The following is a 17,167-nucleotide window of genomic DNA, read 5'->3' as shown; positions in this document are numbered from 1 at the left end:
AACTCCTGCCATCCACTGTGTTGGTTCATTGGTTCAGTATTGACTCATGAGGAAGTATGATATCCTCTGAATTTCCTACATCAGCAAGTTTTCACTTGAGGACTCCCATACAATTACTGACACAGAATAAACACGGTTGTGTAGCATGACCTGGTCACAGCTTACTACAGTACAGCTGTAAGTTAATTGCAATTTTTCCTTACTGTGACTTATTCACACTAATGCCATGTTCCTAAGTATTAGTTTTGAAGATCTCTGAATTTCATTAAAAGCACAATTATTCTTGTGCAAAAGAAATCTCATTGAATTAAATAAACATTATAACTCTATTTAGAATGATTAGTGGCTTTTTAGCGTGCCACAGAAAAACAGAAACAAGCCTCATTAATTTACAGCAAAAAGCATCACTCCTTTCTGAGTTAACACTGTGTAGCAAGTATTTGAATGTGCAACTGATTACTTTTCTTCTGGGAGATTAAAATTGAGCGCATATCTATATCGCTCATTTTAATGATCATGCTTAGTTGAACATGAGGATTTTCCATTTTAGTGGTTGCAATGCAGTAGACAGATTTAGCTCAGCCCTTAGTTCTGCATATCATATTATTAAAGCATTTGCATTTAAATTATTTTGCATTTAATTCTATATGTTTTAGGAGAGCTAGCTACATGATTACAGCAAAGGTATGGTTCCCCTTTTCACGCAGTACTGTGCCACATTTCGGATAACATCCAAGTGAGGAATTACGGATATAGTACTTTGCTGAGCTTGAATCTCACTGTCTTTTTCTCTTTTTCCCATGCAAGCTGACAAAAATGCTGTCCAGAAGAAAAGACTGAACACTACTGACTTTAGAAGGCTCCGATTAATATGATTTTATCAAAACAATGTGATGCAGTGGTCCTTTCCAGTGTGACAATTTGACACTTAAATATATCCAAAACGTTTAACGTTGCAACCATCCAGTGGCTTCAGGTTAGCAGCCATTTCAGTGAAGATCCATATTTAAGTTATTTACATTATCTGTTAGGAAGGCTTTATGGCAGCATCATGTTAACATCATTATGCAGCTTCCAACCTAAGCTAGTCTAAATACAGCCAGTTAGGATGTGTTCAGACAGGGGCCTTGTCCTTGTCCTGTGCACCTCTCCTCTGTGTCAGCACTGTGTCCAACTTTGCCATTGAAGCAGAGCAGAGAAGTAGATTGAATTAAGCTGTCTAAATGTGTCCAAATTGTCACAAAGGGAGTTAGGAATTGGTTCCTGGCATACCGTAAAACACCCAGACTTCCTTTGTAAACAAGGCCAAAACTAGGGAAAAAAAATAAAAAAAATGAATGAATGTTAATTTTGCTCATAACTTGGGCTTTTCATTTAATGGCCCAATTATGCAGCATTAACATAGCTGGATATTTTAAGCTGATCCAATCATAAAAATAAAAAGTAAAAAACAAATCTGAAATCACATTCTTGGCCTCATATGTATCTTATCTCATACCTCAAGATGAATATCCTGCCCTATTCCCTATGCATGATTTTCAATTTCCCTTCTTTTGTTTGACTAATGAGAGAAGGCCATGCTTCCACATGAGAGCATTTCAGCTAACACAAATTAACATTCAAATACCTAAGAAAAATCAGTCTAATATTTCTTAGCATTCTATTTTCTCTGCCTTTGGGAAGAGCTTTAGGTCTGAAAGCTATAAGGTTTAAGAAAGTCCAACAACAGAGCAGACAAAATTTAACATCACACATATAAAGAAAAGTATGAACATAAGCTTCCCACACTGGCCTATTCCCATGGTGTTTAGACCCTTCAAGTACTTGTAGACATTTACCATATTTTCCCTTAGTCATCATTTGGCTACAGTTTTACATACTTAGGCCTTTTAGTCTTTCCTCATAAATCAAACTGCAACCCATGATTATATTTGTTGCTTTTATCTGAAATGTCGCCAGTTTGATGACATCTTTCTGGGATCAAGGGTTATTCCAAAATCTGCAGACAGAACTGTAATCATTGCTGCTTCTAGGGTTGGTCCCAAAGCCCATGATGCTTAAAAAAGGAGTGGTGAAAGTTCCTGAGATGCAGGAAAAGCAGTGGGAATCATGAGACACTGGGCATAGATGGCTGTCCTCAGAGAGGGTTCAAACCAAAGAGAAAGTTTTTCCTTCTACTAGAATTAATTTTGCCTTCTACTAGAATTAAGTTTGAGTGTGGGTATTGCATTGATAGTGTAAAAAACTTTGCTGATATTGCAGTCTGGTAGCTTAGTCCTTGAGATGAGGGACAGTATATAGAGGAGAATTAGAAGCAAAAAGTAACTTAGTAGAGTGGGAGGTAGAAAGAAGAGAGCTCATCCTTTCCCCGTCTCAATCTCTGCTACTAGCTGGTATTCCTGGACTGGAAACTCTCAGCTGCTTTTGGAGCAGGCTGCACCAACTGAGAACTTCTGTGAGGAAAAAAAAATGTTGCTGGTATAAAACCAAACTTTAGTAGAATTAGAAAATTAGTGCATGCAAGGAATGAAAGTGATGTCATCTGCATATAAGCAGGAGTAGAGAGCATATCTAATTTATATTGGCTTGGATAGATGCATGTGGACTGAAAGCTCATTAACTCTGAGGGCAGAGCAAAATGATAAATATGAAAGTTTTGCCTTGGAGAGGAAAGGGAGAATTGCAGAGCTTTTTTTTGAGGTTGGTGGCAAGCTTCTTGCGGTGGTGAGCTGTAGCAAGTATTCGGCACCTTGCAGAAAGGACGTGTGGCCTGATGTAGCACTTGTGTTTTCTTTCAGTGTTGAAATAGATCTGATGAGACCATAGCAATTCCTAGGAAGAAATCTTGTAACACAATTCAGGAAAAAAAAAAAAAAAAAAAAAACAGGAGAAAGCATTCTTTTTAAAATCTTAGTTTACTATGGTTTTGAATAATGGTCACTGGATTTACCTGCAGGGTATAAACTTTCTGATTTTCTTCAGGAATATGAACTACAGTTTGTCACTGATTTCTCTTGAGATGATATCTCAAGAGTTATCCACAGTCTAGAAGCAAGATAAAACAAACTATGATACCCTTTGCTCATCCAGACTTTTTTTTTCCAACCCCACAGCTCATAGACATGTTCCTTAGTTTGAGAAAATAAGTTAAGCTTGCTAGAATTTATCCACTAGGTTACCAGAAAAATACAATGAAGTTAGTGGAGAGAGAAGTTTCTTTTTCTTTCCAAACACAGTAGAATTAAATTCTGTCAGTGAGAGATTGTTTCTAAAATACATTGTCAGATGTTGCTTATTTCCATGTGAAACAGGATCTCGTCTGCTAAATATGCATGGCGTATTTGTTCCATGCTATGCATAGTGCTTATGTTGGGTTGCTATCATTGGTCAAATGAAGAATGAAGGCTCACTTCCAAACTCTTAGTCAGTGTTGATTTGAAAATGTGGAATCTCAAGGGAAAAAAAATAGAAAGGCTGTCCTTTTTTAGGAAACCGTAAGGGCCCACAGTGACCATTCAAAGTAATTAAATATAGTCATATTTTGCAAACAATTTCATTAATTTTCCTTGTGTAATTTACATTACAAAGACAAACTCAATGTTAATAAGTGGAAAGTAAAATTTTGCTTTCAAATTTGTCAAAAAAATAGCTGTGTAAGATAGGGCCAGTGAGGTCATGTCCACCCTAGTCAGGTAAACCATTGTGGCATCATCAGGGCATATTAGCATGCTCCCTGCCAGGATTTTGGATAATAACAGAAAGGTTTCAAGGAAAGTTTTGTGGAAAAGGAGAGGATGTGTTTAAAAAAAAATCAATTTGTAATTTTCATTGCACTGAATCTGTCCCTTTTAGATGGCGCGTGCTTAAGACAATGGAAGCAGAACCTTGATTGATAGTACTAAAATGCTTGAATAAGGGTTAGCCCACAGTTATCGAAAGAATTTTGTATGCTTTTCATTTCTAATTCACACATTTATCTTTTCAGCCTTTTCTGCATGTATACTAGTAATTGTTAGGCAAACTCTATATACATTCATTATCCTACCTCCTTCTTAATGTTGTTTTTCTCTCCTTTTTGTCTTTGTCTCATATATGAAAACATCAAATAAAAGCATAGTTCTTGGCATTTCAAAAAAGCTTTATCCAACTTGGGCTCCTGGTACAAGTCTATCCCCATGGATAATCACATTCTGGATTTAAGAATTTAGCAATGTGCTCTCTCCTTTGTTACAAGGCTGCTATTAACGAACCAGTGTGATGTCCATTGCTCTCATTAAAGATCAAGGCAAAACAAATCCAACTCTGAAATTACATTGTTAATAGTTTCTTTAAAGTCCTGGAGTCACTTAAATTTGTCTCAGTGTGCTCTGTCATCGCACATCATGTATAAATACATCTTCTTCCTGAAGACTGTAACTTCTACTTAGTCGGAACTAAATTGAAAAGATTTGTTTTTTTTTCAGAAGTTGCTAATGCTAACGATTTCATTTCCCAGCTGTTGTAAGCTGGTTTGGTTTTGATGTGTTTTCTTCCAGAATTTGGGAATTTAAATGTAAATACAAATGCATTATTTTGTGGTATGTTTTAAAACTTAGGAAGGGCAGAAATGTTCCTGTGCACAGAAGAGCTTAATGATACCTTTGTATTTTCATTTTCAAGAGGCATTTGTCCCCTGAAGAGTTCCAGGAAGTCTTCAAAATGAGCATTGAGGAATTTGATCGTCTGGCACTTTGGAAGCGGAATGACCTGAAGAAGAAGGCCCTGCTTTTCTAGTCGCTCATGGATAAATATGTGCTTAATCAAAACAGAAATAGTCTTGCCAGAACTATCACATGCACTTGCTGTTCAACCATTGTCCAGCTTCATTGTGTTAGTATGTGTCAGGGGAAACAGGACAGATTAGATGGCAATGCGTTGGAATACAGAGAATTTGCTAAACATGCATGACCAGCTGGTTTTGTCAGTAATTCCTGGTCCTATCCAGTTTACAACATGCAAAAATCTAGCTTTAAATTTATTGTTGCTTGCAGTTATTGCTTGATGCAAATCAAAATTCTGAAAGGAAGAGAAAAAGTGTAGCTGTGACAAAGGAAATGCATCCAACATTTTGTTTCATTGTGTTTTACAATACAATTTTTATGAAATCAAGTGAGTAATTACTACAAAATTCACCAGTGGGGGATCACATGCTATTAAAAATGTGGTAAAAGCCAAAGAAAAGCATGTCCACAAGCAATTATTGCAGCTTATGTTTATGTGTGGTACTTTTTAAGAATGAAAAAAAATATGGAAGCACCTTAATTCTACTTCTTACACTTTAGACACAGCCTACTCTCTAAAAGGTCATATTTGTCTAAATGGTAACTAGCTATCTTTAATTACAGCACAAGAGTTTTTATTTTATTAAGAATATATTGTGACATAAAACACTTATAATGACAAAATGTATACAGAAACCTCCTTAAAAATGTAGTCCCATTCGTCAGGAAAACTGAAGCCTTATTACAATACTGGCATAAGAATTTATTATGCTAGTAAACTGTGTTTTCCTACTATTTTAGGATGTTTGGGGGACTTTTTTTTTTACATTTCATGCTGATAAAAATGCCATGTAATCTTAATTATATGTAGATAGATATCTATCTATAAAAGATTTTTTTTCATTAATATATGTTCTAAGTAAAGACATTTTTACTTTCTCCACTATCTGGCTTATCATGATAAGCCATGAGAACTGTAATAGCATTGGTAGGTGTGGAAACGGAACAGTTCAGCATAAAATGTAACAAAAAAAAAAGCTTGGTGTGCTCTATCAATAGTCTATCAAATTATAATCAAATATAGGAAACCCTCATGCATTACTATTTGCATGTTTCTGTACAAATCAATTAAAAAAAAAAACACAACAACCTTATGTGATACCGGTGCAGTACCTTGAAACTATCTTAAATAACAAAGCTAACAAAATCTAAGCATTTGATATGAGCGTTAGATCTTATTATCTCTTCCAGCTGAAAGACTGTATTAAATTTAATAATTTCATATGGTCACAAGTATGGTTGCTGACAAAGAATGTTTTAAAGTGAGTTGCTAGTTTTGTGTGATACTAAAAGAGCATTACAAAAGTACATTTTTCAGCCATGTGTCAGTATTCTGTATTTTTACTGCCTTGAATGTTTGTACTCACTTCCTATTTCGCTATGTCTTTTTGCCATTTCCTTGAAGTAACTGGTTAATATATGCACTACTACACACTGTTTCAACTGCCCCAGCATCAGAAAAATCATAGCATTGAACATGCCTTCTTCCAATAACTTTCAAAATCCATGCTGTTGGAAATAAATATTTTCTCATGACCTAAATGTTTTGTTTGATGATACAAATGTTTAAAAAATCATTAAAACAAAGACATAACTGGATGACTATACTAATATGTGTGTATAATTTTTTGACTGTATTGCTGCTCTGGATAGGTTCTTCCAATAATATTTATGTTACTAATACGTAATTTCTGTTAGATTTGTCCAACGAGGATAAAGGATATCTTTTATTGTGAAGTATACCTTTGAATGTCAATTTACTGCAAAGTTTGTCATGATTTAAATGATCCATTTAGCAATGGGCACACCTCACCAGGCAAGAGCTGTTTTGCTGGAGGTGTTCAGTGTATATGGCCATAAGCTAGTCTTAATTGAGAGCTCCTGATAACCTGCAGGCAGCATCCCTAATGCTTTTCAACCTCAGAATAGCTTGTTATGTGTTGCATATTTGTGAGACCTGGCTGCACACTGAAATTGACCAATGGGATACTATGAATATCTAAATCCAGGAGAGCAATTGTTGGAGAATGGTGATTAGTATTTTTGACGTTGGAGAAGACCACCCTCCTCATTTATACCTTCCTGGGGCATCAGATTGATTACAGTCATCTTCTCAATGAGAAAAAAATTGCAGGTTGATTGTAGAAATCCACATAATGGTACAGATCAGGTTTAACATGGATCTTCATAAATAATGTGAAAACTGCGTAACCACGGCAGTTATTGTACCAGTGCAAGGAAAATGTGCATAGCTAATCAACACGTGATCAAGATCTCCATGTTGCTGTATTGAGTTGCACAGATCCGTGGCAGATGACAAGTGAGGACAATCAAAGCATGTGAGCTCTGTTTGACCCATTTATACTGTTTTGAGCCAGTTAGTCTGTCACAATGCCAACAGCTTAAAAATGTTGGAGGTTCTCATCCTTATTTTTATCAGAGCTAAAACAGACGCAATTCTTATTTTGCATACCCTCATGTCTATGCTTTAGCTCGTGAGCACCAGTTATGACAATTCACAACTGTACCTAGGAATGGTACCCCGTTATCCACCTATATTTGCTTACAAGTCAGTGGGCATCATTCTGTGTTCCCTTTTATGGTCAGTCAAGAGAAAAAAAAAGCACTTTGATCATATCCTAGTGTTAAAAAACAGTTGTATGAATTGCACCTATCATATTTCTGTCCACTGTGTATAAAGAAAGCCAATCCAGCTGCAGACATATGCATTGCAAACTACCTAATCTTAGACAAAATTAATTTTTGTGCAAGTGAAAGCATTAAGACAACAATCTCACTAATCTGGTGAAATATCAATGTCGCAACCATTGGCAGTTCCTAGCCCATGTTACCAAATCACTTTCAAGCCATCAGGATGGTACTTTGAATTGCACAGATCTCATAAAAGGCCTTGATAAAGTAATTCCTTGTGTTCACTATATACTCACCAAACAGGCATGTATTCAGTGCCAAACACACAAAAATGTCTCAGAAGACAGTCAGTTTATCAACTTAAGTTCTACTGCCAGCCAAACCAAAAAGGAGTTTTGGCTTCCATACACAAAACCTTTGCTGACATTAGATGAACAAGTATGCTTGTGTATCCTTCTTATTTCATTTTCCCCAAAGTTTGAAATGGTCTGTAGATGTCTGTTTTGTGCAAAGGTGGCATAGCTCAATAAGCTGTTCCGTTTTTCAGGTGGTACATGGCAGTGTATCACTCTATATTTAAAGCATCTACTGTCACATGCTTTATAAACCTAGTTAGTTGTGCTTTCTAGCATATCATTCTCATTTACGGCATGCTACTGAATGGTGGATTTGGAACCAGCCAGATATAGCTGTGCAAAAGGGCCATAAAGTGTTTTAATTCACTTCACTGCTACTTCTTCTGTACATCACGTAAACTCCATAAACCAGAACATGGCATACCAGAGAATACAACATTTGTCTTTATAAAATTTATTATATTTTCCCCATTTTAAAATTGCAAATTGAAATTTTAGTCATATATTCTACTTTCAATAACTTAGAGTATCTTGTTACGCATGAATAGATTAACATGTGCATAATCAATGTTCTGGTTTATTTCTAGAATTCCATATATTAATCTTAAATAGCATTATGAAATGGAAAATGCATTTCAGAATAATTAGATAAATCTTTGCCAGAATTTTCCATCTAATAGCATGTTCCAACATTGGCAGCAAGAAACTCAGTGTCTCAGCAAATCATTGGCTATTCTTTAGGATTATGCCCTTTATCATTAGATATTGTTCCATTGCCTTGTTTTCAAGGAAATGCTATCTTTCAGCATTGTGGTAAGTATGGGTTCAGCTGTGCAGCTCAAAAGGATCAATTTAATTCTTGAAGGGACCTCTCTTGATATATGTTCAAGAAGTAAGGGAATTCTGTCAGAGATTTCATTTTCATACCTGGATCTGATTTGTATGTCTCAGCTGTTCATGACAACCCTGATGTATGACCTAATTCTCACCTCATGTATTTTAAAGGCATGTCTCAAACACAGCAATGAAAGAGCCAACTTATTTCATCATCATACTCTTTGAGACAAAGGAACACATGGATTTTTGTGGTTGACTTACTAATGCTGAAGCATATCTGACCAACAATTCCAGATAGGAAACCAGGCATGCCAGATTACTATTATAGCTGTCTGAGAAGGCTGGACATTTTTGTCTGACCTTCTGCTATTTCTTTTCCTTGCAGTTCAGTGGAGTGCTCTGAAAACTGGAATTGCAGAAACAGGAAAATACATAATTTTGAGAAGCTACCTGGAATCTAATAATCCCCTAAGACAAGGCTAGTTTTACATAAGCAAAAAAGATGCAGCTCACAGCGAGAGGCACCTTGTATTAAATTCCTCATTTTGTTGAGGAGCCACCTATTTAAATTTTCTCAAGTGTGATCAACTCAGACTATTAATTTTATTAGCCTTTTCACAGCTCTGCTATTTGCAGTGATGAGATCCTAGGCACTGCCGTATGCGTGGTGCATGGGCTCCAGTGTCATTTTCCTGTCCCTTTGACTTGCGAGGAACAGGGTCATATTCTTCTAAGCTTTCTAATATCTAGATTGACGTGACCAATTATTTGATAGCACACAGGCATGGCTACCATTTTTCAACTATCTTGAGTATCTGAAAAGACAAAAAAAAAAAAAAAAAAGATGACTTTTTAGTATCCTAATAACAGACTGCAAACCTCCTGTACATGTTAAATAATACTGGAGGTTTGCATTTTTGTCATATCCAGACTACCTCTGACATGACAAAATCATCACAGGCTCACTGTGCAAGTACTGGAGGTGCTTGCTCAAGCTCTTTGAGTCTTTGCATCCCTTCTCACTCTTTCTGTTCTGAGAAAGCCATGTTGGAAAAGGTGATATTCATGAAGAACATATGCCTTTGAAACGGTAGGACTCAGTAGTTTACTTCTCTGGTGGTAAAGCTGTGAGCACACACAGCAAGCTGAAGTTTGTTTGATGGATTACTGCAGCTGGTTATGTTTTTCTCCTCACACCCACCATCTATCTGATTAAAGCTAAGAGACGTAAATAATTTCACCTGTTTTTCTAAGTGCTCTTTGATCATTTAGCACGTTTTCATCTTACTCCTCAGTGCTGGATATCCTGACATCTATGTATCCAGGCATTTGTAGTATGAAGATTCCATTTTTTAAATAATCAAACAAATCTCTGCAAGATTCAAGAAGTTTTGACCAGCCAATAATTCTGTGCCAGACACCAGCTGCTCTAGAATGATCTAGGTAAGAAACCAAAATCAGGCAAAAGACAGCTGTCCTAGGTATCATCTACACATACAGTGATTCATAGATTTAAGGATGAGTTTTTCCTGTCTCAGCTATGTTATATTTACTATTTGTTTGAAGAAATCTGCATATCCTTGATTTCCTGTCCTGAATCATGTTAAAACTGTGTCCTGAATGATTTGCTGTTGGTCTGTTTTCTCCACTTTCTCTGATGAGCATTGCATCCCCTAACTCATCTTTCCAGTAAATATTGTAATCTTTTCAATCTTTTTTTGAAATTAAAACCTTTTTGTGCCCTTGATAATTCTTCTCAGACCGTTGTACCTTGTGTTCAGGAGGTGGGCTGACACAGAATAAAGGCATTACATTGTCTGTATTATGTCAAACATTCTAACATCTTTCAATTTTTATTATTATTAACATTATTATTTTTGACAGGGAAAGAAGAATGACTTTGACTTTTTTACTACAAATTTGCATTTTGGAGAAACTCTGCTATTGCAAGCGTCTTTGCCTGAATGGACATGCTTCTGAACTCTAAGAGTGTTTTTAAGTTTTTCCACTGCAATCCTTACATTCCCTTATAATAATTAAATAGATAACATGATAGATGCTAAGTCAATCCAGGTTTCTAATGGATTTTCTGAATTTCTTTATCTGGCCTGGAACAATGTAGTTGGGGAACCAGGTTAATACTATTCTTGTCAATTGACGGTTTTGCTACTCGGGGTTTAAAGAAACTCTATCAAGTTAAGGACACAGACGCTTTGGACACCCCACTTTTTCCAGTATTATACTAGACATTTTTCATCTCCCAGCTAGTATTTAATAAATGGCAGTATCTGCAGCACTGTATGAGTCACTGAATAAAATATAAACAACATCAAATTTTTCAGATGGCATTTTTTTTTTCAATCCTTTCTTCAGTGTAATAACTGGTTATTTGTTTAGTGCAATAAAAATAACAGTAATCAAAGGTTACCAAATGACTTTTTTTTTTTTCCAAATGACACATGAGAATATAAATGCACAGTAGAAGCAGAAGCTGAAAGTATTTTTTACTGTTTTTTATTTTTTTGAGTAGGGGCTAACATGAAAGCATTCTGCGGAACATACTGGTGTTGTAATTAGCAGGACAGCTGGTATAGGTTGTTGCAAGGAGCTGAATTTCAAGGCAGATATCTTCACCCAGAGCCTGTAAGTGTTTTTGAAAATGTCTTATACAAATATAAATATCAGATTACGTGCTTTCACGTTTACTTTACATTTGTACCTCTGAAATAGGCTCTTATATAAATTAGCACATTTCAGGTCTTCTGTGCTTGTCAGATGACTAAAATCAGTGATAACTAATAATCATAAGTTTGGCAATACTAACTCTGAAATTAGAAGTATGTATGAAAAATTTCTTGACTCCTGTCTTGCCTACTAAAAAATTAATGGCAAAACATTAAAAGGAAATGTAGGAAATTCCATAAGAAATGAGGAGGCCTACTACTTGTAAAGCAAACCTTACAAAGATGCCAAGTCTGCATCATCAGACTTTGATTTCCAAACACTACAGAAAGCAAGCATTAGAGTAGCATGTGTACAACCACAAACAATGTCTTTTTCTTTCAAAATCCTTCTAATTCATTAGCATAAATGGAAAAATCAGAAATGTTTTTTGGAGCAGAAAAACCATAAAAAGCATGGCTTTATTACTTTTGAAAGGATCAAAGTAAACCTGGCTATGCTTCCTTGAAGGACTAAGAAAATTACTCATGTTTTAAAAAAAAAAAAAAAAGAGACTGATTGTACCACAGTCAGTCAACTCAAGAGTAAATAAGATATAAATAAGGAGTAACTTGAAGTAGCTTTTCCATTGCTTATGTAAGTGAGCTTCAGGAGGAAAGAGTGTGAAGAACCAGTGTTGTAAAGCAACACAGTAGGTTTAGCTGAATAGTGGAGATTTTCAACAGATTGCCCAGGCATTATTTTGACAGATTGTAAGTTTAAGAACTGGTTGTTCTGTGATTCTGATGATAAAGGAGAAGAGGGGTATAGAGTTTCACATGTTGTTGAACAATGCAGTTTAAAGAAGAGGCAGGGAAGGACTGAGATTCCATTTTTGGCACTGTCATGCCTCTGTTTGAAGAAACTGGAGACGAGGAGGCAAGTTTTACAGGAAATCTTATCCTGCTATGTTTGACCTTAATGTAAAAATAAAAATAATGAGGCCAGCCTTAAAAATAAATAAATGTTACATTCATACTACACAAAAGTGGAGCTGCTTTTCAGTGATTCTAGGAGTTTAATATGCAAAAAATAAAAGGATTTTAGCATAGCATTTTAAAAATGTCAGTTGTTAAATGCTAAGCCCACTGGAATCAGTGGAAGTATTACTTGCTCAGCACCGCAAAGGTCAGGTTGTATAGAACATCTGAAAGTGGCATCAGAAGAGGGGATTGTTTGTTTGTGCTTAGCTCAACCAGATGGGTGTCAGTGGGAAGTAACCCCTCCAAGCTATGCATTCAGACTCTGGAAAGCATACAGCGCTTTTGTGATTCCTTCACTCACACTGATTCAAAATCAATTAATGGTGGAAAGAAGACAATAGTTTATTTTACATTTGTGAAGGGAGTATAGTTGCAAGTACTTTTGTTACACAGGAGAAGATCTACCTGTGTAGAGAGTCAGGAGAGGCGCATGTGTTATTTAAAAGCTGCATAATCTCTCTTCTTGAAGTTTCTGTGATGCACACTTTTTAAAATTTGCTTTCTGCAGAAGGGTGAATGGCATTTCTGTAACAGGGAATTTTACCTATATAAGAAATCCTTGCAGGACACATATATACTCAGGGCTAAGTGAGAGTCCTCAAGCAAATTTTGAATGTATGTGTAAAATTGATTTTCTTCCCCCATCAAACCTGTAAAGTATGTGGGATTCCAGATAAAAACAACTTGTTGAAGAGCTACTTCAGAAAGATACACTTAAAAAATTCAGAAAGATGCTGAGTGTTTTGTTATTAACAATAATTGAGTCGGTAGTAACAGGATCACAGTACATGATAAAAGAAAACAAACAAACAAATCCTTGTCCACAACAAATAGCTTTCTGTTGTGCTTACAAGACATTTCTTCGAGTTTGTAAATGTTTCAAGCCTCTGAGACAGCTGAAAGGATTTTTTTTTTTTTACAGAAAAATCACAGTTTCAAGGTGACAGAAGATGACTTTTGTTCTAAAAAGCTGTAACATGCTTTCTGTTTTTGAAATCCTGCCATCGTTATGTTTTACTGAAGACAGTGGGAATTACCGTGATATTACTCCGTGTCTTGACAGCCCAGATTGCACAGTATTTTTGCCTGCTTCTCAGGCAAAATGCCCTGAGACCATCCGTTCGCACCCCTGCCAGTAGGATGGGAAGACAGAAGGTTGGACACTGCTGGAGGCAGTGGCATCAAGGCTGCCACCACGAAGCCCTGACCTCCCCTGCCCCAAATGCCAGTGTCTGTGATGTGGAGCAGTGTCTGGCCACTACATGAAGTGTCAGTTCGCCAGTTGGGGGGGGGGGTGGGGGGGAAGAGGCAGATCGACTGTGTTGACAGCCTTTTTGGTACCCAAATGACAAGAACGTACAGATTGCTTCTTACAGCTTTGATTTCACTGAGGTACTGACAAAACCATATTCTTGTTTAGGCATCTAGACAGTTCTTACTGAAAAGTATTGTGCAGACTTTTGGGGGATGCATCGCTTACATCATTCAATAGCTTTTCTAAAATATTTTCGTTTTCTCTTTCTTTTTTTTTTTTTTTTTTTTCCACAAGGATTTTGCTGAGGTTTTGGGGCCTCTGATTCTAGCAAGTTGTCTGTTCATGGACTCAGTCCAAGGCAGACTTGAAGTGTAACTGAGTGTATTTTTAAAAACTGACCCATGCTTTTAAATGCTTAAAGTACTGTTTTCCTGCCTTTTTACATTACTTAAGTGAGCCAAATCCAAATTGCTCGGAGTTTCGTACAAGACATAAATCTCAACAAATGGTTGGGGATTTTTTTTTTCTCATGCCTGTGTTTCTCAGATTTCATCCAATGTTGATTTTCCAAGGGAAAAAAATCTTCAAACATGCATAATAACTCTCCTAAAGATAATAAATATGGCCTGTCATTGTCATAACTTTCTTCCTTCAACACACTGGGGATTATCTGATAGTTAAAGACGAATCTTGTAAACAACTATACTGAGATATTTTACTGCCAGGAGTACTCTTTTTTTTTTCTTCTTTCTTTTCTTTCTTTTTTTTTGCTATGATTCTTATTTATTGATTTTTTTTTTGTGATAATCAGTACTAAGAATGCTAAGAAGATTATAGGAAGATAAGGGTATCAAGGCTTCACCAAGTATTGCCTAAAGCTTGCGAAGACTATTCCTACATTAATGAAGTTACTCTTGATAGAGTGGCAATTTATTGTGAATTATTGAGAACAAAGATGGTATTCGGAACATCACATGGATGTTTGTTATAACCAGTAACTTGTCATTTTTGTAACTTAAAACTAGAAGGCACTTTTCAAAGGTGGAGGACGTATGTTTCAAATGGGGGGATTTGTACCAATTTACTTTGTTGAGCTTTGTGTTAGAAGATGATTAGTTTAAGAAGTTTATTGGGTGCAAGGTATGACGTACAGTTACTGTGAACCACAGGTTTCCTATTAATGAAGTGACTTCAGCTTCCATGCAAGAAACTCCTTAGTAATCAATTGATTTATTTTGATCATGTTGTGTTTGAGGTGAGTTATATGCTGTTCCTTTTAATTGTATAGAATAGATTTTGTGTTTAAATAGTGTCATTAAATACTCATGGGAAAGAAATTCACTGAATCTCTATGGCCTGTTTTGCAGCTGAGGTAGCTCACAGAATGCACATGGCCAAACACAGAGTTGGGGGGAAAAATGTCATTTAAATATGATGGATTGTGGAAACTAATAATTCAAATGAGAAAAAGTTCTTTTGAGCCCTTTAGCTTTAAGGGGAATTTGTCTCCAAGAGGAATGGTTTGTGCTGGCTAGTGTTCATCTCCATGAGAAACGTCCCATCCTTTAGTCCCTATGGAGTTACCACCAGTAGACATGAAGTCCTTACCAGCCTCTCCAACAGCCTAAGGACAAGCACCTTGTTATCTCACTCTCTCACCCAGCATAGGGAATAAAGTGCTTGTTGTCTTGTCTGTGTTGTTGCAGAGCTTTTAAGTCTCTGAATCCACTCCGGAAAGGCTGCAGAAATTACCATTGGAAGTTTGATTTGTTTTGTTGCCAGAGCTGGGACACTAACTAGTAATTAATCTCACTGTCATAACAGCTTCATAACATCTTCAAGACATTTCTTTGGAAGAAATGCTCTGCAGTATGGCTAGCCCCAGGCACCCCGCTTACAGACTGCAGAGGGGCCACACAACTTAGGCAGAGGCTGAGCATTGAAACATTACTTAATGTAATGTGTGCATTAAAATTCATCTGTCCAGAGGCAGCAAAGCCAGAGCATCCTAGAAGTGCTTACTGCAATTGTACAAGTCAGTGGTACTCTGCACGGATTACACTGCATGTGCCAGAGCAGCCAAGACCTGTTCTGACTTTTCCAGCGAACTGTTTTGGACTGTTCTTGTTAGCTCTCACATTTTGCAGGTCCTGATACTAATCAAATAGCTCTATGACAGCAATAGCTGAAAGCAATTGAACTGTGGAGAAGAGGAGCTACGGTTTAATTTTCCAAGGCCGACAAAGCCGTTTAATATTGCCAGAAAAATCACTGCTTCTAAGCACTCCAGACCCCCTTCCTGCCAGCTCCCAAGAGGCGTAATGCAAAAAGGCAGGTAGGAGCAGGCTGCTGCTGTTGGAAGAGCTCATCCTGGCAGCAGTTCCTTCCCTGCCCATACCCAAAGGCATGCAAGGAAGGGAGCAGCTGGAAGTGAGATTGAGGCTCGATAAATTGTCCTGACAAGGCGGGGCCATGAATTAGGCACTCCTGTTTTAGGCCCCAGAGAGCTCATCCATTTCCTAGCTGGTCAAGCACTGTAAATGCTGAATAAATAGAACTTTCCCTGGTCTAACTTATTACTTTGGTTATCACCCTATTGCAATGACTGAGGATGATAAAACTGGACAGCAGACCACATCAAATTTGGTGAGATCAAACTGAGTTTTATTCACCAAATTTAAAGATTTAATGAGCTGTATACTCACAGATGAGCTACATGCTTGTACAGAAGGATGAACTTGCATATAGTATGCTGCAAAAATACTTGTTGCAAGAGAACATTTGTGTAGCCAACTGTTACAGCTGAAGGAGAGCTAAAGATACTCTAACACCCAGCGGACTAAAAATGAAGAAACATGCTCTTGCTTTAGCAACGTTTCTGTGGCTTCAGTTTTCCAATTTCTTTATGGAAAGAGAAGAAAATAAAAATGTGAATTTATCAAAGCTGCAACATGTTTACCCACCATGGCACTGTGCACAGGTTCAGCCTGCAGCCTTGTCAAAAACCGAAACCTGCTTTAAGCTCTCCAGGGGAACTTTCAATAAAAACTTTAATCGATACAACCAGCCTTACCTTGTGCTTTTGCCTCACCTCTGTCTTGTGCCAAAAGTAGATGACAGCGCTTGATTTTAAATCAATGTTGGCTCTGTGCGTGATTTTACACCGTTTTAACAAAAGGGCTTAAATCGTGACTTTAGACAGATGGCAACGTGCTCGGTGTGCCCCGCAGCCAAAAGCTGGAGTAGAGCATCACCCGGCCGGGACCGGGACCGGGACCGGGACCAGGGCAGGGAAAGGACCGAGCTGCGGCGCTTTCCCGGGGGCTGGGGGCAGCCTCCATCCTCCAGCGGGCGAGCAGCCTGGCAGCGGGGCTGCTTGGGGCTGCCCTGCCCTGGGGTGCTGCGCCCTGCTCCCCCTGCCAGGGGGGCAACCGCGCACCTGCCCCCACCCCCCCCAAATCCCGTACCGGGGGCCTTTGTTCCGCTGGCTCCTCCCCGGCCCTGTCCCCTCCCTTGTCCCCCCCTCTCCTCCTCCTCCTCCTC

At 37.5% G+C, this 17,167-nt stretch overlaps 1 protein-coding gene and 1 long non-coding RNA gene across 35 annotated transcripts in view; both read left to right on the top strand.

The window, feature by feature from the left end:
* The window catches only part of ABLIM2 (actin binding LIM protein family member 2), a 142,390-nt gene extending 135,962 nt beyond the window's left edge, over window positions 1–6,428 (top strand). For all 34 annotated transcript variants that reach the window (XR_013951267.1, XR_013951268.1, XR_013951269.1 and 31 more), the window contains one exon: window positions 4,660–6,428. Coding sequence is in view for 24 of the 34 variants with exons in the window: in XM_080592031.1 (XP_080448157.1) it covers window positions 4,660–4,773 (114 nt within the window). In the remaining 10 variants the exon portion in view is untranslated. The remainder of the gene's footprint in view (window positions 1–4,659) is intronic.
* Window positions 6,429–9,486: 3,058 nt separating this feature from the next.
* LOC308195122 lies at window positions 9,487–13,530 on the top strand. The gene is made up of 3 exons (XR_013951282.1): window positions 9,487–10,108; window positions 11,196–11,308; window positions 13,292–13,530. It is a non-coding gene; the product is annotated as an uncharacterized lncRNA (long non-coding RNA).
* The last annotated feature ends 3,637 nt before the right edge of the window (window positions 13,531–17,167 follow it).

The sequence above is a fragment of the Anser brachyrhynchus genome (genome assembly GCF_964034855.1).
Source record: "Anser brachyrhynchus genome assembly, chromosome: 4".
In the NCBI taxonomy this organism is placed as follows: Eukaryota; Metazoa; Chordata; class Aves; order Anseriformes; family Anatidae; genus Anser; species Anser brachyrhynchus.
The sequence above is the reverse complement of the archived record's forward strand: the minus strand, read 5'-3'. Positions and strand labels throughout refer to the sequence as shown.